This window comes from Ochotona princeps, chromosome 9 (assembly GCF_030435755.1).
Source record: "Ochotona princeps isolate mOchPri1 chromosome 9, mOchPri1.hap1, whole genome shotgun sequence".
Taxonomy (NCBI): Eukaryota; Metazoa; Chordata; class Mammalia; order Lagomorpha; family Ochotonidae; genus Ochotona; species Ochotona princeps.
Window position 1 is genome coordinate 52,721,222 of NC_080840.1, and position 23,071 is coordinate 52,744,292.

General features: G+C 40.4%; 1 protein-coding gene and 1 non-coding gene across 11 annotated transcripts in view; one reads left to right on the plus strand and one right to left on the minus strand.

The window, feature by feature from the left end:
* The window catches only part of MYBL1 (MYB proto-oncogene like 1), a 40,058-nt gene extending 18,862 nt beyond the window's left edge, over positions 1–21,196 (minus strand). For 7 of the 10 annotated variants that reach the window (XR_009246091.1, XM_058668695.1, XM_058668692.1 and 4 more), the window contains exons 1-8: positions 20,726–21,195; positions 12,188–12,293; positions 11,802–11,873; positions 7,958–8,050; positions 5,911–6,131; positions 3,965–4,136; positions 1,025–1,099; positions 173–277 (exon numbers count right to left, since the gene is read on the minus strand). Coding sequence is in view for 9 of the 10 variants with exons in the window: in XM_058668695.1 (XP_058524678.1) it covers positions 173–277; positions 1,025–1,099; positions 3,965–4,136; positions 5,911–6,131; positions 7,958–8,050; positions 11,802–11,873; positions 12,188–12,293; positions 20,726–20,745 (864 nt within the window). In the remaining variant the exon portion in view is untranslated. Of the gene's footprint in view, positions 1–172; positions 278–1,024; positions 1,100–3,964; positions 4,137–5,910; positions 6,132–7,957; positions 8,051–11,801; positions 11,874–12,187; positions 12,294–20,725 lie in introns of all 10 variants that reach the window. The other 3 variants (XM_058668693.1, XM_058668691.1, XM_058668696.1) reach the window with 2 other exon arrangements.
* Positions 6,438–6,544, plus strand: LOC118757526 (U6 spliceosomal RNA). The gene has a single exon (XR_004995238.1). It is a non-coding gene; the product is annotated as a U6 spliceosomal RNA (small nuclear RNA).
* Positions 21,197–23,071: the final 1,875 nt, after the last annotated feature.

Genomic DNA, 23,071 nt, shown 5'->3' on the forward strand with positions numbered 1-23,071 from the left:
ATAAAGAGAAGCATATCAAAGTCATATAATTTCTAAGTTAAAAATTTTGAAAACATTGATTATACCTTATAAAAATCTGAACACCTATTTGCTTCAAGTTGATGAAAGCTAAGCAATCATACATATAAAAGATTCTAACAATAAACTCTAAGCACATAAGCTTATTTCTTACTGTTGGAATTCGCTTTCTTCTAACTTCATTCTCAGCTGACATAAGAAGCAACTCAAGTTCCTTTATTTTCTTTTCTTTATCTGGATCTTCATCAACAAAGGGCTGCTGAAACAAGTTAAATAAAAGAAAAACAGAGCATTTACCTAATTGTATTACTGTTCTGGTTTTCAACTTACGATACTTATTTTCTCTAATAAATATTAATGCTATTAAATTCTAAATACTCAGTATTACAATCACAGTGGTATCTAAAAAGAGGGCAGTGAATATTTTCAATTTAGCAAAAAAGGTCTGGGAAAATTTGTATACCATTTTAAAAACATATTGTATTATCTATATCACTTAAAAAGTTTATATCTGGAGGGCCCGGCGGCGTGGCCTAGCGGCTAAAGTCCTCGCCTTGAACGCCCCGGGATACCATATGGGCGCCAGTTCTTATCCCGGCAGCTCCACTTCCCATCCAGCTCCCTGCTTGTGGCCTGGGAAAGCAGTCGAGGACGGCCCAATGCACTGGGACACTGCACCCGCGTGGGAGACCTGGAAGAGGTTCCTGGTTCCCGGCATCGGATTGGCGCGCACCAGCCCGTTGCGGCTCACTTGGGGAGTGAAACATCGGATGGAAGATCTTCCTCTCTGTCTCTCCTCCTCTCTGTATATCCGGCTTTCCAATAATAATAAAATCTTTAAAAAAAAAAAAAAAGTTTATATCTGGAATATTTTAGTCTATTCAATCTTAGTAGTTACATTCTATTCAATTAGGAAAAACATATCCATTCAAAAAGGTATTATAAAGCTTTAGAAAACATATTTAGAACCATTTTCCTTCTTTTTTTTATTACAAACAGAAATTACCTGAATAAAGGCAGAAGTTGTCTGAACATGTTCTACACAATTGCCTTCAGGTGACACATACTGATAACTGGGAATCTACAAAGTAAAACACTATACTTTATATGCTATAGTAAATAAACTTTAAAATTTGAAGCAAATGACAAATCTTTTGATAAAATATCTACAACAAAAGCCTAGAAGGATCTCCATTAATTTTAAAAATTAATACATATAATGGTTTATCTAATAATTGAATGTTTCTAAAATCCACTGACTGAAAAGTGTAAATAAAGAAGAGCCCAGCCTTTCAACTTCTAGATGAAATATAAAAATTACCTAGTCTAGGTTATCAGTCTATTATCTACATCTTCTACCAAAAATCTTTTTAAATCTATTACACTGTTTATTCTGTCTCCTGGACAAAATGAAGGAATTGTACTCTTTCTAATTAAAGACAAGATGAAATAATTGTATTCCTATGATTAAAGGAAGAAAACAGTCTACAAAGTACCCACAAGGATGGAAACTAAGTACGTTTTTCTGTATTTTTTTTGTTGTTTTGAAGATTTATTTATTTGAAAGACACAGTTTCAGACAGAGGAAAAAACAGAGAGTTCTTCCATCCATGGGTTCACTCCCCAGATGGCTACAATGACTTATCCCCTATTTTCACCTTTGTCAATCTCCAAAAATGAAAGAAACAAAAACAGACATTTTCTATTACTGTCTTTTTTTAAAATAAAAATGAATAGAATCCATTGTACCCTTATAATAAACACGTTAATAATAGGATAAATATCAATTTTTTTTTTTAAGAACATTTGTAGTAAGAATTTCGAGACTTGGCAAAGTAGCCTAGTGGCTAAATTCCTCACCCTGAATGTGCCAGGATCTCATATGGGCACCTGTTCTAATCCCAGCAGCCCCACTTCTCATCCAGCTCCCTGCTTGTGACCTGGGAAAGCAGTGGAGAACAGCCCAGAGCCTTGGGACCCTGTACCCGCGTGGGAGACCTGGAAGAAGCTCCTGGTTCTGGCTTCGGATCGGCGCAGCTCTGGCCATTGCAGTCACTTGGGGAGTGAATCATCAGAAGAAAGATCTTCCTCCCTGTCTCTCCTCCTCTCTGTATATCTGACTTTCCAATTAAAAATAAAAGTTAAAAAAATGAATTTTGAAGCTGCCTGTAAACTGGAATGAAACAAGAAAATATATACATATATTTTTTTAAAGAGTTATTTATTTTTATTGAAAAGGCAGGTATACAGAGAGGAGGAGAGACAAGAGCAAGATCTTCTGTCCGCTGATTTGCTCCCCAAGCGACCACAAAAACCAGAGCTGTGCCGATCCGAAGCGAAGAGCCAGGAACCTCTTCTGGGTCTCCCATGCAGGTGTAGGGCCCCAAGGCTCTGGGCCATCCTTGACTGCCTTCCCAGGCCACAAGCAGGGAACTGGATGGGAAGCGGCACTGCCAGGATTAGAACCTGTGCCCATATGGGATCCCAGTACATGCAAGATGAGGACTTTTGCCGCCAGGCTACTGCGCCAATCGCAATAATATATATTTTTTTGTAAACCTATTAAATGGTGGAAAAATTAGAGAAGACATTTTAAAATTTTTATTTATAATTTTATTTATTTGCAAGTCAAAGAGAGAAATGGGAGACAGAGATCTCCTATACACTAGTTCACTCCTGTTTTAGTGAACCCAAAGCAGCCAGGGCAGGTCCAGGCTGAAGTCAGGTGATGAGAACTCACTCAAGCTTTCTCACGTAAGTAGCAGGAATCCAACTGCTTGAGCCATCACCTGCTGGCACCACCTAGGACATTCACATCCCATCTGAGTTTCCTGTTAATGCACATTCTGGGAAGGGACAGCAGGTAATGACTTAAGTACCTGGGTCCCTCTCACCTGTGTAGGAGATCCAGACTGAATTCCTGGCATGGGCTTGCCCCAGTCCAGCTGAACCAGGGGGTGGCACTTCTCTGTCTGCCTCTTTCCTTCTTATCTCTCCAATTAGACAAAAAATTTAAATGACATGACAGCCAAGTTGACAGGAAAATGTAAAACAAACTTCCTACAAATTGATTAACCTACTCCAGGCAAGTAAGATAATGCACTATAAGCAGCCACAATATATGTTGCTCCATTTGGAGCTTGGATAATCTTCACTTCAATTAATTTGTCCAAATAAAGACTAAAATCATCAAAGTTGAAAGTCATTAACAGTAATCAGTAGGGTTGATGCAATAGCTCAACAAGCTAACCCTCTACCTACGAGGGCCAGGATGCCATGTGGGTGCTGGCTCATGTCCCAGCTGTTCCACTGATCCAGCTCCCTGCTTGTGGCCTGGGAGGGCAGTCAAGGATGGCCCAAGTCTTTGGGACCCTGTACCTGCGTGGGAGTCCCTGGCTTTGGATCAGCTCAGCTCCAGCCATTGCAGCCACTTGGGGAATGAACCAGCAAATGTATGAAAGATTTCTGTCTCTCCTTCTCCAAAAAACTTGCCTTTCCAATAAAAATAAATAAATCTTTAAAAAAATTATTTACCACTGTCCAAAAAATGACTTGAATGAATTTTAGCTATTATCTCCTTTAAACTATTTTATATACACATATTTCTTACAGGAAAGCAATATTATATCAAAAAATGCTTAATGAAAAATTATAATGGATATTAAAGTACATGACCATCAACTCTGAACCATAAACATTTAAAGAATTAGCTTATTAAGAAATGTACATACTTTCCTAATGTAAAAATTACATATAAAAAAACAAACACTTTAATGAATTTGTTCCCAAAAGACTCATCTAAGTTAGGACATTTTATTTCAGTTTAGAAATCTAAATGGTTATACCCCCTTAATAGTTATTATATTTGTCCTATTAAGAAATCAAACATCTTCCTAAATGCAACTAAAGAAAAATTTTAAATAATAAAAGTAATAAAAATATGTGCCTGAACAGGTATGTAAAACTGATTCTGGGTTTGCAAATGGTCCATAGTCGCACAAGGTTTGTGTTGAAGCTTAGCTGATCGTTCTGATTTTATTCCATCTTGTAAGTAGCCCTCCTGTTCCACTTTTCTTCGCATAGTAGAATTCCAATGATTTTTGATAGAATTATCAGTCCTAGGAAATTAAAGTGTATAATTTAGAAAAAGAACAAAATGATTCTATAAATTTTAATACTGTATTGCTTATACAAATGTAAAAGCAAATTGTCATAACTCATTAAAATATTATTATTTTTTAATTCTAAAGATAAGCTGTATGCTCATGTAACAGTTTTTTTTTTTTTTTTTTTTAACAACAAAGATACTGTAGTGAATAGGGCAAATAAGCACCATGCTGTCATGGAGGTTACATTTTCATTGCAAATGTGGCAGCATGGAAGAACTGAGAAAAAATAAATAAATAAAATATCAGCATAAAGTAGAAATAAACCAGAGTAAGAAAAGTGAGTAACATATCATTTTATTTGATTGTCTAGGAAGACTTCCGTGAAGTGACATTGAAGTTATAACCTGAGAGACAAGATGAATCTGTCATGTAAGAATAGAGGGGTAAAGAAAGATTCCATCTAAAAAAGTTCATCTCACAGAAGCTGAGAGTAGACAGGCTGTTACCAAACACAGTAATAAACTATAGTAAGGACAAAGAAACTCTGGTGTTCAATTCCACAGTGGACTGACTATAGTTACTAAACTGTATTTTGAAAGGATTTTGAAAGCTTTAGCACAAAAATATACAAATGTGTGAAAACAGATTTTTGAACATTACAGGTATCAGAACATAGCATGGTACTCCATAAACAGGTAAAATTATACATCAATTAGAATTAGAAATAAAATCAAAAGAAATTCTAAGAGGTAATAGCAAAGGTAAAGATACTAACCTTGAAACCAAGTCCTGAAAGCAAATACAGAATCACAGTATCCTTCCTTTTTGCCTAAAGTTTTCTTTATAAAAATGTAAATATTTAATCTAGTACTTAAAAATTCTATCTTCCATAAACTATACAAAGATTTACTGAAAACCTACTTTATGTTACAGCACTACAATGTAATACTGACAACATCAGAAGTTCCTAGATGAGGTTTAGTAACTTTGTTAAAAAACTCAACACTATTCCTTAATTTCCTTACCTATAAATCAAAGACAGCAATATGTCTCCTGCATACTTCCAAAGTATTCAATAATTAGTATAGAACATATGAAAAGGCACTTTATAGACCATTAAGTACTATACAGATAGACATGACAGCACACAAAACTACTACACACCACCTGAGTGATGTGAAATCCCCCCAAGGTGGCTGGTCTGCTAAAGACAATCAGTAGCATCTGAACCATAACAATGCAGAGCACATGAGGATACTTCAAAAGGTTCGTGGAAAATGAAACCGAAAGATGTTTATTCTGATATAAAATGAGTTTTTGAGGGGCACATCTCCTATCACAGTGCCTGGGATTGAGTACCACTTCCACTCCTAATCCAGCTTCCTGATAAAGCATTCTGAGTAGTAGGTGATGACTCAAGTGGCTGAGTTCCAGCTATATATATATATATATATATATATACACACACACACACACACACATACATGGGAGACCTGAATGGAATTCCAGACTCCTGTCAGCTCAGCCCAGCCCTGACTGCTACAGGCATCTGCAGAGTGAACTAGCCCATGGAAGACATTCTCTCTCTTTTATTAAAGAAATGAAAATTAACATTAATTTTTTAAAAATCCATGCAATGTGTGACAAATGATCCAAAGGAGTTACGCTGTCTAAATTTTCTATTAGAAATAGAACTCATGGAGTACTTGCAAATATATTTAATAGTAACGTAACCAAGATCATACTTAAGTACAGAAAAATGTATATACATTTTTATAAGCACCTTCCAGGAAGCAGTTTGGCAATTTCTGCCCAACGATTTCCCAACCGCTTATGTGCTTCGTAGATGATCCTGTCCTCCTCCTCTGTCCAGGACGACTTCTTCACCTCGGGGTTCAGATGATTATGCCACCGTTCTCTGCACTGCTTGCCTATTCTTCCTTTTAAATGCTTCGCAATTAAGGACCATCTTTTTGGTCCATATTTCTGAACTAATTCAATAACCTGAGAAATTAAAAAATAAAGTTGAAAAAAACACACTACCTAAAAACAATTTAAAAACATAACTCAAGAACACCATTTGAAACAAATGCATTAAATCCAGGCCACCACCGCAATTTAGGAAACATAACTGTGCTAATACATAAAAGCCTTCTGCATTTACCAAGTTCAAGAGCTGATTCTGAACCCCTAAGCTAATTACAGTGACTTGTAAGTTAAGTCACTTTCATACACAATTACTTTGAAATGACACTAGAAATGTTGAGATTTATATATTTTCTAATCTTATACCTTAAGAAAGGTAGGGGGATGCTCGCTTCAGCAGCACATATACTAAAATTGGAACGATACAGAGATGATTAGCATGGCCCCTGCATAAGGATGACACGCAAATTCATGAAGCATTCCATATTTTTTATCTGGGCAATGAGATGCTGGACTCTATGCTCGGTATATGCTTGCAATGAAAGAATCTCAACTGAACTTGAACTGTGGCAATGCAGCAGAGTGGAGGAATCCACCATGGGGGGAGGGTCTGGAAAGGGGTGGGAGGAATCCCAGTACCTATAAAACTCTGTCACATAATGCAATGTAATAAAAAAAATTAAAATTAAAAAAAATTAGAGAAAAAAATGTGGACTGACAGAGATGGAGCAATAGATAAAGGGAGAGAGTGAAAAAGAAAGAAGAGGTCATTCCAGTATAATTTTTAAAAATAAAAAATATATTTCCATAGGTTTTTCCCATTTATTTATAAAACCATAGGTTTTTTCCATTTATTCTTCAATTCTCTATTCCTTTTCAAAATAAACTTTTTCTTATTCAAAAAAAAAAAAGAAAGGTAGGGAGGAAGAAAATAATTCAGAAAATTATTTCAACAATTCGGAAGCAGGAAGACACCATAGTTACTAGCTTTTGATTTCTTTCTTTCTCTGAAAAAAAAAAAAATAGAATTTATACATTCCTTTTCCCCCATATTCCAAGTTTATTTTTTTAATTTAAATGTTTTTAATTAGTTATTACAAGTCCACTTTACCTCACTACCCTATCAAATATCATGTCATAAACATTTTATATTGGTGGGAAATTTAAATTTAGGACATATTGAAATTTTCACGATATGCATCCATTTACTATCCTTAAAGAACAAAATTTCAAACTTTTAAGCAAGACCACATATTTTAACATTTATCAGTGTCCATCAGGGTTGAACCTAGTAAAGTAACTTTTTCATTGTCTTTCTATAATAGTAAGGATGCTCTGATTTCCCAACTACATTAGCAACTTTCATTACTCAAGGGTAAGAACTAAAAAGCAATTCCTAGTGAAGGAAAGGAAATTCTTCTATTTTTCTCTAACTTTTATATCACAAAGAATTATGTTAATTTATTAATCACAAACCTGTTGGAAACATGATACATGTCTATCTAACTGTGGGACTTATTAGAATCAAGGGAAAAAGTTTAAGCCTGATTTTATGGATCAACATACCTAAAAGCAGAATTAAAATCTGTTTATAAAGCATGAGTTCAGTTTTTAACAAAAACCCACCTTAAGTATTCCTAAATTAAGTTCCACACAAACGATTAGGCTTACAGCAAGTGATTTCCCTTTGGCAAACCCAACTCCCAGAAAGAAGAGGTTACATATATTAGACTGCATTTGATTAATTAAAACAACACTATATTCCAACACATTTGACATTCTATTCTTACATAAGCAACCAGAAAATCAGGTATTTTTAGCATATATTTCATGTGTTACTACAATATATTAAGGAAGAATAAAATTTAGTTCACCTATATAGTTAAAGAATATGAATGTGTTACCCTCTGATCTTCTTCTTTAGTCCAAGGACCTTTTATCAATTCTGGATTTAAAACTTTCTGCCATCGATGTTGGCACTGAAAATCTGAACGATTCTGAAAGAATTTAGATGATTTCATTATTGAAACAACTGCTTTCCAAAAAGCAAGTAAGTCTAAACTTAGGTTATATAACCTCAAGGACAAAGTCTTTACGAAACATGTAATAGATAATTTCCATGCCTATGTCCCAATTCTATTTTCTTTCATTAAAGTAATGGAGGGGAGGAAGGAACACAGGTGTTTAGCGTAGTAGTTAAGCTGCCATAAGGGATGCCCACATCCTGTACCAAGGTTCGAGTCCCAGCTCTGCTTCTAGTTCCAGCTTCCCACTATTGCACACCCAGAGAGGCAACAGTGATGACTCAAGTATATAGATAACAGTACTTTTCAGATTATGTTAAGATATAAAAACACAGGTAACACTGTTTCTGAAAGTCAATATTGAAATTAAAATTTAACATCTCACATAACTATTCAAAGTGTATTAAGGAGCAAGTAAGAATTTATGTGAAAAGTTTTGTAAAATTATAAGACCACACACTAATGGACAATAAGTGAAGAGTAGTATAGTGAGCAATAAGTACAATTTCTAAAAATCAAAACACTTTAAAGTACTAGCATTAGATACTAAATTTTTAAAACAAAATTGCTTAAGACTTTATTGGTTATCTACCAAAACATTTCAATATATTTAATTTCCTTTAGAATGTTTTCCCATATGTCAGCAAATTTACAAAGCACTATCTGTGCTTCATATTCTTGTTTTAGATTGGTAATTTTAGGTTCTTAAATAAACACATAACAGGTTGAATATCACTTACCTGAAGCATTTCAGATCAGAAATGTTTCTGATTTGGGAGTTTAATATTTCTATATACATAATAAGATATTTTGGGTAAGGGACTCCAATATAACCATAAAGTTCACTTATATTTCATTCACAACTTACACATATAGCCTGAAGGTAATTTTATACAACACTTTTTACTACATACATATTTTAACTGTGACCTGTGTGTCGTGTGAGGTCAGAGGTGGAATTTTGTGCTACTCAAAAAGTTGCAGATTTTCAGATTAGAGATTAATTTCAAGCTTTCAGCAATCAACTACAGTTGAATCAGAAAACCAGAGGTGTTTTGAAGAAGGAAAGCAAAAATCTAAAACATAGAGACATTACTTTGGAAAAATAGATGATTAAATACAATACCCTAAATTATCCATTAAAAAAATACAATTTTCTTATTCAGGCAAGTGTACTCTGCTGAGAGAAAAGCAGCCAATAGCTGGCAGGCTCTCTGGGCCTGGTTAATTCCAAGTTTGTGTTGATTATACCAGTGTGCCAGCATAGTTGCCTACTCTTTTGTTTTAAGATATGTGGGGAAAGCAGGTATGTTGGGCTGAGACACATCACCCCAGCTCCTAGGTGGGGAGGCCTGCAGATTGCCTGGGGAAGGGAGTCTGGGGACATACTGGAATGGAGGCAGCTGAGGACATGTTTGATAGGGGAGGAATGACTTCTGGGGTCTTCCACAGACTGGGCTATTGCACATGCAGGGAGGCAAGAGAGCTGAAGCGGTGTTTGAGGGGCAGGGGAAGCAGAAGTCAGACCAAGGTACCCATCCACATGAGAGACGTGGGCTGGGTTAAATAACATCATCTGCTGCCTCACAAACATGGGGTTGGGAGGCATGTCTGGCCAGGCCAGGCTGCAGTACCCACCTGAGAGTGTTGGAGCAGGGGGTGGGCCATGTCAGGCTTGGCTACAGCACCCACCAAAACAGGAGAGAACCCGATCTAGGGGCAGATACTATAGCGGACTTGTGGATTCACTTCTGTGGGACTGTAGCACCTGCTGATTTGCAGAGAGCTCAGGATGGCAATGGGCTGACCCAGGCTGAACCATGGAGCTCACCTGACAGGAACCCACCTGACACTGCTTGGTATTGTCTACCTGATGGCAGATAATACCAAGCAGGGACATAGCACCTGCCAGTACATGTGGGATTTGGGCCTGGGAGTAAGCCTGATAGGGGAACATGGAGAACACCCCTGCTGGGCTACAGGTCCCACTAGGGAGCACAATAATGGGCTGAGGGCAGGCTAGGCCAGGCAGGGCTGCAGCACATCTCAGCGTTTGTGTGGGCCAAGTCTGGGTCAGGTTGGGCTGGGCCAGGCCACAGCACCTGCTAGCACGCACAAGAGCTAGGATAGGATGTGGGCCATGTCTCACTGAGCTAGCAATATCTGCCAGCAAGAGTCGAGACTGTGTGTGAGCCATGCTAGGCTGGGCTGAAGTGTCCACCAGCACACTCAAGATTCAGGGCTGGGAACAGGCCTCGTAAGCAAACTCTGGGGACTCCCCTGCTAGGCTGCAGCTCCCACCGGTAAGTGTGAGAGTTGGAGCTGAGGGTGAGCCAGGCTGGGCAAGGCTGTAGCACCTGTTGGCATGTTTGTGGGCTGGGTCTGGGGGTAGGGTGGGCTGAGGTAAGCTGCAGCACCCATGGGTGTGCATGAGAACCAGAAAGGATGCAAGACACACCACAGCACATGCCAGCACATTTGAAAATCAGGGCTATGAGAAGGCCTGGTTGCGATTATTCAGGGTCACCCCGACTAAGCTGCAGTACCCTGGTGTGCATGAAGACCAAGCCTGTGGTGGACTGAGATGGGCTAGGCCACAGCACCTATCAGCTCACATGAGAGATGAGGCCTGGGGCAGAACTGAACAGGCAGCAACATCCACTGGTATATATCACTTCCTGGTGCAGGTGACCAACCAAACCTGACCCTGCACAGACTGATGTACACATGAGTCAAGTCTGAAGGCATCCTAGATAAGGCTTCTTGTGGGACTCCCCAACTAATAGCTGCTCTCAAACCCTGACCACAAGGAAAATCATAACAGATGTGGTGCAATCTTAAGAGCCTCCCCAGCTGCTGATGTCTTTGCAGCGGAAAGCATGCCCAATTGCACATGTTGAACATGACAGCCAGATCATCTAGATCAGGAGGGGACACCAAGTGCCTCATCAGAGGACGGAATGCAGAACAGGTTGGACCATTCTCCTGGTCAAGCCAGCACCATGTTCCTGAGTTTGGTGATGAACCAAAGTGGACTTTCTCAGGCAACAGACCTTGGAAAGATTTTCTCAACTCTGGTGCAGCAGTCTCAGAACTATCAAACCCACAAAGTAACACTTGAGAACATTCTTCCCCACATCATAGTTTCTAAGGCTTCATCAAAGGTGCTGATGCAGTTTGACAGCAAGGGTTTTCCCTTTTCTCCACTGCAGTCACAGGAGAAAAAAAAATGAAACATTTGTCCCACCCACTTTCCTCCATACTTCAACCCTCCCCACCTTAATCAGAGACCCTCTAAAATATGCAGAAAATATTCTAAAATAAAATAAGAGTAAAATAAAGAAATACAATTTTCTGAAACAATGTTTACAGTGGGTCATGACAGCAGAGAAACTCATACTGGGAGAAGCCGTGTGTGTGTGTGTGTGTTCCAAAAAGGCAGTAGCTAGATAAAGAAATTTTCTACCCACTGGTTTACTTTTCAAATGCTCTCAACAGCCAGGTTGGATCAGGTTAAACTCAGTAGCTAGGAAGCCAACCCAGATCTCCCAGGCCGATTACATTACTCAATGCCTCCCAGGGTACATGCACTAGCAGGAAGCAAGGATTGGGAGAAGAGCCAGGGCTTGAGTGCAGAGACCCCAACACAGGATGTGGATGTCCTAAGCAGTGTCTTAACCAGTATGCCAAACACCTGCCTCTAGAACTGTAGTATTTCACTTACTTGAAGGTGGCTAGCAATTAGAGTCCAATCATCTGTTCCATGCTGTTCAACCAATTTCTTTAACTTATCATCCTATTAAAACAGATATGAAAATCAGAAAACTCGTCCTCACCTTTTTCCTCTACCACTGAATACACAGAATCTTCCAATTCTATCAAGTTTTTCTGGTGAACATTTTTAGAGTGACTGAAGTCACTGTGAGTTGTTTAATGCACTATATTGTTTTATCAGTAGCAAAATTAACCCATATTCACATCTCAATTTGAATATGTAAGTTATTTGCTGAAAAAAACTTCTCTCCCATTTTCTTAAGTATATTTCATAAATGCAATCATATTAATCAATAAGTGTAAGCATGGAATTAGTCAATTCTGTCAGGTAATTACCTCATCTCTTGTCCATTTTACTCTGTTCCAGAGTTTCTTCAATCCTTTCTGCTGTGGCACTTCATAATCATGATCAACATATTGAAGGTCATCATCCTCATCCTCACTATCAAAAAAACCCACAATGCTTAAATGAAAATTTGTGATTTAAATTTGTGAATTCAATCACTGAACCTGTGTGCACTCATGATTGAAGAAGTCATTCAGACTTTAAAAACATACAAATTTCAACAAGATTATTCAAATTACAAAAATAAATACATCTAAAGCAATAAGGGGATGCTGCAGTTCTACTAACATCAAAAATATGCCAAAGCGTCCAAATCATAATTTCATGTGTCACCCCAAGTTAGACCTTTACATTTTACTTGACCTTTATACTAAAGACTTAAAACACTTCAAGTAATTCAGCAAATGACAAATATCTAGTGTTTTAGAAAAACCAATGGCTGGAGTGTGGTGAAACAAAAGAAGGAACACCAATGGATAATCTCAACAATAATTCCAAAAATGACTAGCATGTAACATAACAATAGACTGTAATCAGTAAAAAGATAGGACAAATGAAGCAATTCATTAGTAATACCAAAAACAAAAAGCCACTTATCTAAAAATCATGTTGATTTATAAGATCAAAGTATAGCACATCATTCATATTTTAATATACAGAATACATAAATAAATGGAAGAATACTGACACAATTGTTTTTGTTTTTTATTTACTTACTTATTTGAGAGAAGGAAAGAGGAAAGGACAAACAATGCCCTCAATGGCCAGGACTGGGTACCAGGGACTCAACCCAGGTCTCCCTAGGTGGGAAGGAACCAACTGAATCATTTCTGTCAACTTCCAGAGTCTGCAGCGGCAGGAAGCTGGAAGCGGGTGTGGAGCTGAGTCTCAAGCCTAAGAACTCTGACATGGGATGTGGGCATCCCTCCCATCATCTAGGAGCAGCAGATGATGGCCCAACTACATGGGCTCATGTCACCCGTGTGGGACACCCAGATAGCACTCTTGCCCTGGCCAAGTCACAGCTGTTCCAGGCATTTGAGGAGTGAAACAGCTTAGAGAAAATCAGTTTCTCTACCTTTCAAATAATCTTTTCCCTTAAAAAAAAAAATCAAAACTAGATGCAGAAGGATTTTGCAACTAGTGGATTCGCGGGACACAGAATAAGCAGGAATCAAGAATGACTCCAAAATGTGGGTGCATAAATAGAGCTATTCATTCAGCAAAGAAGTCAAAGAAGAGCTGGAACTCTGGGAAGGAGATGAAATGGAGGCAGTAAGAATGGCTTTGGACTGTTTTCAAGGCATCCGAGATACATGCAGGTGAGTATGTCTATAACAGCACTTTCAATCTTCTAGTAGTCATCTTTTTCAAAAGACAGAAAAAGAGCAGGCACTTGGCACAGAAGTTTAAATCACCACTTGAAACACCCACATCCCATTTTACAACGTCTGGCTCTGGTCCAGCTTCTTATTAATGTCCATCCCAAGAGGCGACAGATGATAGCTTAAATACTGGGATCCTAAAATCCACATGGGAAGCCCAGATGTAGTTCCAGACTTCAAATGACTCATCTCTGGCTACTGTGGGCATCTGGGGACTGAATTAGTAGAGAAATATCTCTCTGTCTCTTCTGAGTCTCTATGTCGTGCAAATAAAATAAAGATAAAAATTTTAAAAGTGAAATGGCTAAGATTAATTTTAATACTACCATCTAATCACCATATCAAAACTATTCATTTCAACATGTACTCAACATAAACATTTATAAATAAAATATTTTGGTTTTTGCCTACTACTATAGTCTTCAAAATCTGTGAATTTTGTAGTTACTGTACATCACAATTTAGCTATAATTCCAGAGCCCAATTACCACATGTGGCTGGCGAGCAGCTCTCGTGCTGAGTGATATACAGCAGATAGAGATGGCACCTGGGCATCTTGATTATCTGCCCAGACATAAGGTCTAGGGCAGAAAAACACTTTTGATATTTACCACCCTACAAAACTGAGACTATAACATGACACATGGTGTATGTCTAGTGCAGGACACCAGTATGGCACACAGTAGTTTAACTTGCTGTGCAGCAAAGTTGTTCAAACTTTGGTGCTCAGAAACCAAAAAGTAACTTCTTGCCCAGTCATACCAAAATGACATAGTTAACCTCCAAAATCCACTACTTAATCATTAAAGTACAATATACCGGAAAAATAGGGGAAGGCAGCAGGAATCCACAAGATAACAAAGACAAATCTCAGGTATATTCTAAGACTAAAGCAAAGTTCTAGCTCTAACTATTCACTTTGTAACCTTACAGTGCAGCTTTGAGGATATAATTAAGTGAGAAAATGTATAACACTTCATATAGTAGTTGGTTAGGATTACAAAGAATCAGTTGTATGTATACAGGCTGATCATCTAACAGTAGTGAAAGTTACTGCCTTGTCACATTCAACTCTTTCACAAACATTATGATTTTCAACAGCAAAAGTTTGAAGATTTGACTTTATTGGAATGCAGTTAACACATGAGTAATTTCTAACACCCATACACCCTATATAATGCAATCAGCAATATTGTAAAGTGAAGGCTGAGATTTAGCATATTCTGTCTACACCCTTTGCAGCAACAGTGATTGTTCCCTTGTCAATTGAATTTCCAGATAAGTTATACAGAACCATATTTGTCTGCTTCTTTAGCTCAGTCTACTTTCATATTTCAATGTTCTCCCTGAAACAAATGTCTATGTATAACAACAATCTGCCGCTCCTACCTCTCCCTCTACCTACACTTGCTTCATTCAATTATGCTGGGGGAGGGAGGGACAAAGTTAAAGAAAACAGCTGTGGGTCTGGCGCAATAGCGAAGTGGTTAAGGGCCTCGCCTTGCACGTGCCGGGATCCCATATGGACGCCGGTTCTAATCCCAGCAGCCCCCTTCCCATCCAGCTCCCTGCTTATGGCCTGGGAAAGCAGTAGAGGATGGCCCAAAGCCTTGAGACCCTGCCCCCATGTGGGAGACCTGGAGGAGATTCCTGGCTCCTGGCTTCAGATTGGCTCAGCTCCAGCCACTGCAGTCACTTGGGGAGTGAACCATCGGACGGAAGACCTTCCTCTCTGTCTCTCCTCCACTCTGTATATCCGCCTTTCCAATAAAAATAAATAAATCTTAAAAAAAAAAAAAACAGCTGTTATCTGTAGCCTTCTTCAGCTACCAGAAATGTCACCTGACAGGGTCAATGAGCTGCTTCAGCATCTAACGACTTAACATATTTCTAAAATCCACTAACTCAAGCAAACATCTTCCTTCTTCTTAATGCTTATTGTATTTTCCAATCTTCCCAGCCAGCTAGTGAGCACAGAAACCATGCCTATCATGTACATTTCTTCGAATCAAGCACAGTAATCAACACCCAAATACGTGTAAAATCAATGAACAATCTTTGCTACTCTCTCACATCTTCCAGATGCTCTGTATTTTAAAAATTACCTTACTCCCTCCCAACCTACTCAGAAATGCCACTTTTCTCAATGCAGGTGGTCTCAAAGCAGCTGGGGGGGGGGGGACTAACAACAACAACAAAAAAATCTAAGATAAAGACATTCCCGTTTCTTAAAAATCCAAATGAACCTAAATGGGTTAAATTTTGACAAACAGTACCTATTGGAATAATCATGAAATAATTTTCAGTACGTAAGGCACTCTTTAAGAGTGAATATGATACTGCTAGCCTTTTCTAGAAATTCTCCAAGAAATAGTATCGTTTCCTGACACCCCAAATAGTCTTCAGCCATGCTGAGCACAAAACAGAATCAAACATAACATAGGAATAGAAATGTCTCACAAGTTTGATTGTTTTATGCTCAGTATTGTTCTCAGTTTCAGACACTGAATAATAGAATTCATTCCACGTTGAGGCAGCTGGGTTCCTGAAGCCATGTGCGTGAGGCAGTACTGTACTAGAATTCTTACAATCATCTACCACTGAGATTTTCCTAGAGTTTACCTATCTATGTACTTCTTAGTTTTGGTATCAAGTTGTTTACATTGTATATATTATACACACACACACACACACACACATATATGAAGTAACTGCAGAAAGGTTATATAATTTTCAAATAAATGTGGTAGAAAAAGATTCTAGGATCGCATCAATATCATTAGCTATAATAAGAAAATGCCTAAGGATGCATATAATTTGTCAAGAAAAAAGGGATAGGCTACAATCCCATCAGCACCCTCAGTAGTACTGTACTTTCTTTTTTTTTTAAAGATTTATTTTATTTTTATCGCAAAGTCAGACATACAGAGAGAAGAGAGAGAGAGAGAGAGAGAGAGAGAGGAAGAGCTTCTATCCCCAAGTGACCACAACAGCTGGTGCTGTGCTGATCTGAAGCCAGGAGCCAGGAATCTCCTCCAGGTCTCCCACATGGGTGCAGGGTCTCAAGGCTTTGGGCCATCCTCTACTGCTTTTCCAGGGCACAAGCAGGGAGCTGGATGGGAAGCTGGGCTGCTGGGATTAGAACTGGCGCCCATATGAGATCCTGGCACTTTCAAGGCGAGGACTTTAGCCACTAGGTCACCGTGCCAGGCCCAGTACTGTACTTTCATCACTTAACAACAGGGAAGTACTACCACTCACAAGTGGTTGGGCACCACCAAAAGAGATCATTTTTTTCTCCCTTTTCTATCACCTTTCAGCATTTCTGCATCGTAGGTAATATGTAGCAATTCAACAAACATTATGTTTATGTAGTTACAAAAATGAGCCATTTCCAAATAGTGAAATGACTTTCCCAGAAAGGAATTTGGTCTTTGTTACTCTGTTGCTTTTCATTGTAAGCCAAAAAACATATTTATTCTACAAATTTCTAATATATAACTAATTCATATATTCAAATGGAAACAGTTTTGTAGACTCTGAATGAAAAACTAGCTGAAGTAATTATGAAGTAGCAAAGGAAGCACAAAAATAAACAAAAACATTAGACCAGGAAAGCTGTCAAAAGTAACTTTGCATTGGGGTATAAACTAACAGGTTGTGATCGTCATGACGCAACCCATTAATAGACAAAAATATTCACACTTGATATTAAGATAAACATTTAGGAGAAATCCCACTTCAAAGGATTTAAACTTAACCACCCTTGGGCCCGGCAGCGTGGCCTAGCGCCTAAAGTCCTCGCCTTGAACGCCCCGGGATCCCATATGGACGCCGGTTCTATTCCCGGCAGCTCCACTTCCCATCCAGCTCCCTGCTTGTGGCCTGGGAAAGCAGTCGAGGACAGCCCAAAGCATTGGGACCCTGCACCTGCGTGGGAGACCTGGAAGAGGTTCCTGGTTCCCGGCTTCGGATCGGCGCGCACCGGCCGTTGCGGCTCACTTGGGGAGTGAATCATTGGACAGAATATCTTCCTCTCTGTCTCTCCTCCTCTCTGTATATCTGACTTTGTAATAAAATGAATAAATCTTTAAACTTAACCACCCAAAATCAGTAAAACAAAGGAAGTCAGAGAAAAATTTTACTATTTTTTAAATGTTTTTATTTGAAAAGAAAAAGAATTACTGTCTTAGAGAAACATCAATGGTTCTATAATATTTACTCTAGCAATATTACTTTAAATTGGTCACATTTTTAAATCACAAACTGCTTCAAGTCTAAATGTCACAATCAAAAACCACATCTTTATTATGATTACTTAAGAAGTATTACTAATAGTTAAGAAGTGTTTCTATGCTTCTTAAGGACAGGGTAACTGTATACTTAGTTTTTTTTTTTAAGAATCATCACATTCAAGGTAGAACAGTTCTCAAGTTGAATTAGTAACGTGAAATCAGGCCACCCAGTGGTCAATACGACGTACTGCATATGTGTATATATTTTCAAATCTGGACTATGAAAACATTATAACAGTAAGACAAAATTGACTTCACATAACCTTTGACCATTGTTAATAGCAACACTGAAATACTAAATTCAATTCTACATAGCTATCCATAAGCAAAAATAATGTGAGAACATTCCTATTTGACTCCAATGATGTACACATATTTCTAAATGACAAAAATTATAAAAGGTCTTCAAAACAGGATATATATTAAAGATATAAATTACCTTATAGTTCATAAAATCCAAATGCTTTATATTAAGAGGTTAAAAAAACTGGGACAAGGTTTACCTATTTTCCCAAAACGTTGCTGCTCTACGACAAAGCAAGTTAAAAATTTTAGTTATTGTTTGTCAGTATATTTCCACTCCTACTCACTTTTCTGGAAGCACAGTAAAATTGCTTCCTACACACACACACACACACTCATTTCAGTTTAGTATACTCATAGTTTATTTCAAGTATAAATAATCAGTTACAAGTTTAAAAACTTTCTAGCTTCTAAATGATATTTTTAAAGTTTATTTTAAAGATAGAACTGGACTTTTAAAACGAAAATTATGTATTCATTAATATGCTTAAAAATCAAATACATATTCATAACAGCCCAGTTTTAGTACTGCCTGTAAATCATATTAAAATCCCCAATAGGATCTGAAACTGTATAAGGTCTCAATACCAAATGAACCTTTTCCTTTATGTAAATCTGGTTGAGACATATTACAACTATCACAAACAAAGATTTAAAAAAAAAACCAACACCCTTCAGATGTTTCACACTTGAGGTAACACTTAGTGGTTTTTTTTTTTTCAGATCACAGAAAAAGTATTTTACAGGATTTATGCCTATTCTCTTTATGCAAAACTTTTATAGAGCAAAGCACAGTTTTCACTAAAATATTTAAATCATTGTATAACAGAGATCTCAAAATACAACTTGAAGTGACTGAATTATTGCCTTTCTCTTTCAAAACTATATTTTAGGTTCACATACATTGATGCCTAGCCAAAATGCAACAGAGACTTTGCCTGATGTACAAATTATATCTGCTTCAAAATATTTCACTTTTTATCATAAGACACATGTTTACATATAAAAGAAATATAATTTATAGGATGAAATTAATTCAAGTATGAAGACCCTAAGAAATAATACTATCCAGGTTTAGTGATTTATTCCTATATCCACTGTATGTACATTCCCAGGCAGTGTAACTTCACCCCACCACATTCAATTATTTTAGACTTGACTCTAAAGCACTCTATAATTCACTCCAATTAAACAGCTAACAAGTCAATAGTACAATAAACGTTTAGATCTCAAAAACTCAATGAAAGAAAATAATTTATCCAGGCAAATTAATCATTAAATCATTTCTCATTTCTTAGTCTAAAGAACAGTCTCTGAAGTTGGAGGGGTTATTGGGTTCCTGAAGTTCTATGCTGGTGGTTCTCATCCTGTGGATACTGGCCCCATGCAAAGACATCTGGTAACATTAGCCCCCTCCCCAAAGATTCTGTCATTAGAGCACTTCCGTTGAAAACTCTTGCAGAAAACAAATATGCAAGTGTATACATTTGTTCCACTGCGGGGGTTTTTTTCTACAAGGTAGTTTCTATAAAATAAGAAACTACTTATACTTTACCCTCATTTCTGGAACAGTCTCTTGCACAACTGATGCTTAATATCTGAAAAAGGTTATAGGATATAATATATCGATATCGCCACTTATTAACCTAAGTCCGCAATGAATGACTCTCACTCTTAAATTTCAACTCAAAGAGATCTGACTCTGACATTGCGGGTCTAAGTCAATATTTTTGGAATCTTCTCAGGTTTATTCAAGAATGTTGATTTTTTTTTTAATCCCAGAGTCTTGACACCTAAGTGATGACTCCACATAACTGATGAGTAGCTACTGTGGCGACATACAAGTAAAAAACAAACTGACGCACAAACGCATCACATTTTCCAATAATATGTGCGCCCCAACTGGGTGTTACAGAGTTAAGGACACTTAAAGTGTTAAAGCGAAGCAACAATGTTTTTAAGATCAAGCTAGTAACAGTGTGACTGCTTCCCAAAGATACTAAACACATGTCCAGAGAGGCGAGAACCCGGGCGTGGTGAATACAGAAAGTATCTCTAAGGTCCTCCCCCCGCGCTGAATCAGAGGACTTCCCATAACCTTTCAAGGTAGCGAAGTTGGCAGAGGGGTTCCCGCTCGGGTTTCTCCGCGAGTTCCTGTTCGGACAGTACGGTCATTCAGTCAAGAACCTTAAATTGTGCTTTCAAACCATCCGGGGAGGACACGCTCCCTTTTTTCTCGGCGCAGCATCTCCCCTCCCAGCGCACACACTTACCTGGGGAGAAGCCTCCCCCCACAGTGGTCGCGAGGGGCTAAGGAGCCTGGACCTGCCTCGGCTTTGGGGCTGGAGAACCCTCTGCGTCTTACACCTCACCGCTCCCTAACTCTCCACTGCGCCCTAACCCCGCGAGGCCATAGGTACTGGAGAGCTGTCCCCGGGGCTGGGGAGGGCCTGATGGGGGGGGCGGGGGAGAAGACGCCGGGAAGGGAACGAGACCCTGAGCCGAGCCGGCGCTCTCAGGTCCGAGCGGAAGGGATGTCACCCACCTGCGCGACCTCTTCGCCATCCTTCAGGTGCCGCATAGGCGCGGGCTGGGCGGGGACGCAGGTCAGCCTCCTCCAGCCTCCAGCGAACGCTCCTTCTCCCCGCCCCCCGCCCCCGCGACTCTCTCCCTCCTTCCCTGAGGCGCCCTAGCGCGGAACACAAGTCCCCGGCGAGGGCAGGACGGAGGGACTGAGGGGCGGACCGCGACCCGCCCCCGGCCCGCAACGCTGTGGTCCTAGCCCCGGCCCGGCCCGGTCAGGGATGCCCGGACCATGTCAGGAGGCGCGCCGCCCGGCCTCCGCGCAGCTTCTGGCGCCGCCTGGCTGAGGTGCCGGCGCTGCTCCGCCGCGGGGCGCCGACCCCCGCCCCCTCTCCCCGCAGCGGGCAGCAGCTGCGCAGGGCTCGCAGGCGCCTGCTGCAGGGTTTTGTCCGCACCGCCGAATCTCGCGCGCAGCCTCCCTCCAGAGCCGCCGTTTGAATCTGCGCACGCGGCCCGGAACCTCATTGGCTGAGGAGCCCGCACGCGAGGGGGGCCGGGGCGGGGCGGGGAGAGCGCGCGCGGCCGGGGGGCGGAGTCGGAGGCGGGGGTGGGGCCTCGCGGGGGGCGGAGCCGGACGCCAGGGCGGGGCTCGGGGCCGAGCGGGGCTAGCGGGAGACTGCGGCCGCGGGTTCGGGGCCGGGGCGGGGCGGGGCGGGGAGAGTGCGCGCGGCCAGGGGGCGGGGCCGAGGGGCGGAGCCGGAGGCTGGAGCGGGGCTCGCGGGAGACGGCGGCCGCGGGGCCGGGGCCAAGCGGGGCCGAGCGGGGCCGGACCCCGAGCGCGCGGGGAGACGCCCCTCCAGGGCCGTGTGGCGCCTGCCGGGAGGCCGAGGGCCGGCCCTGAGGCGATTCCCTGGAGCACAGCGGGCCCGCCACCCCGGCTGACCCGCCTCCTTCTGGCTCCTAGGGTTTGTGTATCGCGCCTCGGTCGTTAGGCGCGGCCTTCGGGTGTGACACACCACCGAATCGTTGACATTTTCGCGGCGGTAATTTTTATTTTTGGAAGCAAAAAAAAAGCGAGCTGATTTGATCCAGGAGACCATAGTGAGGGACCATAGTTCCGTGGCAGGAACCTGCATGTCACCTGCTTTCCTCGCGAATAAGCTCAAGTGTGACAAGTGAAAATACGTGTTTAGGGAAAGGGAAATAACGCCTGTGTGCCTTATGTCCTCAAAGCGTCGCGCCCTGTCCTTGGGGAAAGACGCTGGGGTGCGGGGCGAGGGGGCGCTTGGTCCCCGAGGACAAGCCGGGAAGGCACAGGTGGTCTGGGACGGTGGGGCGCGGGAGGCGGTGACCTTCCCCGAGAGGCCGGGTTGGGGCGTGCGCCGTGGCGCCGCGGGAGCTCCCAGCAGAGGGTCCAAGCCTGGGAACTAGTAGTAAATCAGCTGCAGTAAGGATTAGACACGGTTAAGGATTAGAATTTGCAAGACAGCATGCTCTGTTGGATAGCGCCCTGAACCCCATGTCAATGGTGTACCAAACTGACATTTGCTATTTTGAAATTCTCCACATCATCTTTTGCAAATCAGAGATGCAGGTGCAAATGTGAGTCAAGAGGAGGTTGCCAAAGCGCTACTGTCAAACACGTTTCCATTTTGAGAGTTCCCTTTTTTTCTAAAATAGATCTTGAAAGGTAAAGCAGCTTCTTTTCCTCCAAGTCATACTGGATTGCTAGTCCACTTAAAAAAAAAAAGATTTAGAAATTAGTTTCCAAGTTTCATCAGATTTCAAAAGTTGTTTGGAATCAGAAGCTTCCTATTTGTTCCTGGGTCATACTTTATTAAACTGACAAGAAACTGAGCTTCTGCTATATTTTAGGCTGCAGTTTCATACAGAATACCTTTGTAGGGCTTGTACCGGAACATTGTACGGTAATATTCCCTGTCCCCCACCCACCTCCCTGGGCTATTTTACATACAGAGAAAAACAGTGCCATAGAAATATAACATCACAAAACCATTTAAATCCATTATGAAACCATGCACAGGTGAAATTAGTGTTTCAGTCCCTTGAAGACCCAAGCATACATGTAACAAAATCTAAGAATTGGAACTTTTTAAAAGCAGAACGTGGAGATTCTATTTAGAATATATCATGAACTCTCAAAATTCAAACAGAAGAAAAGCTTTCCAAAGTGGTCAAAAGATTTCAAGAGATGTTCCACCAAGGAAGACACAAATGACAAGCGCATGAGCTGATCCACCTCAATAAATCATTAGAGAAATGCAAATCAAAACCGCAGTGGCTACTACACATATCAGAGTGAGTAGGGGAAAGAACCAGCTGTACAAAAGCTGCTGAAGAAAATGCT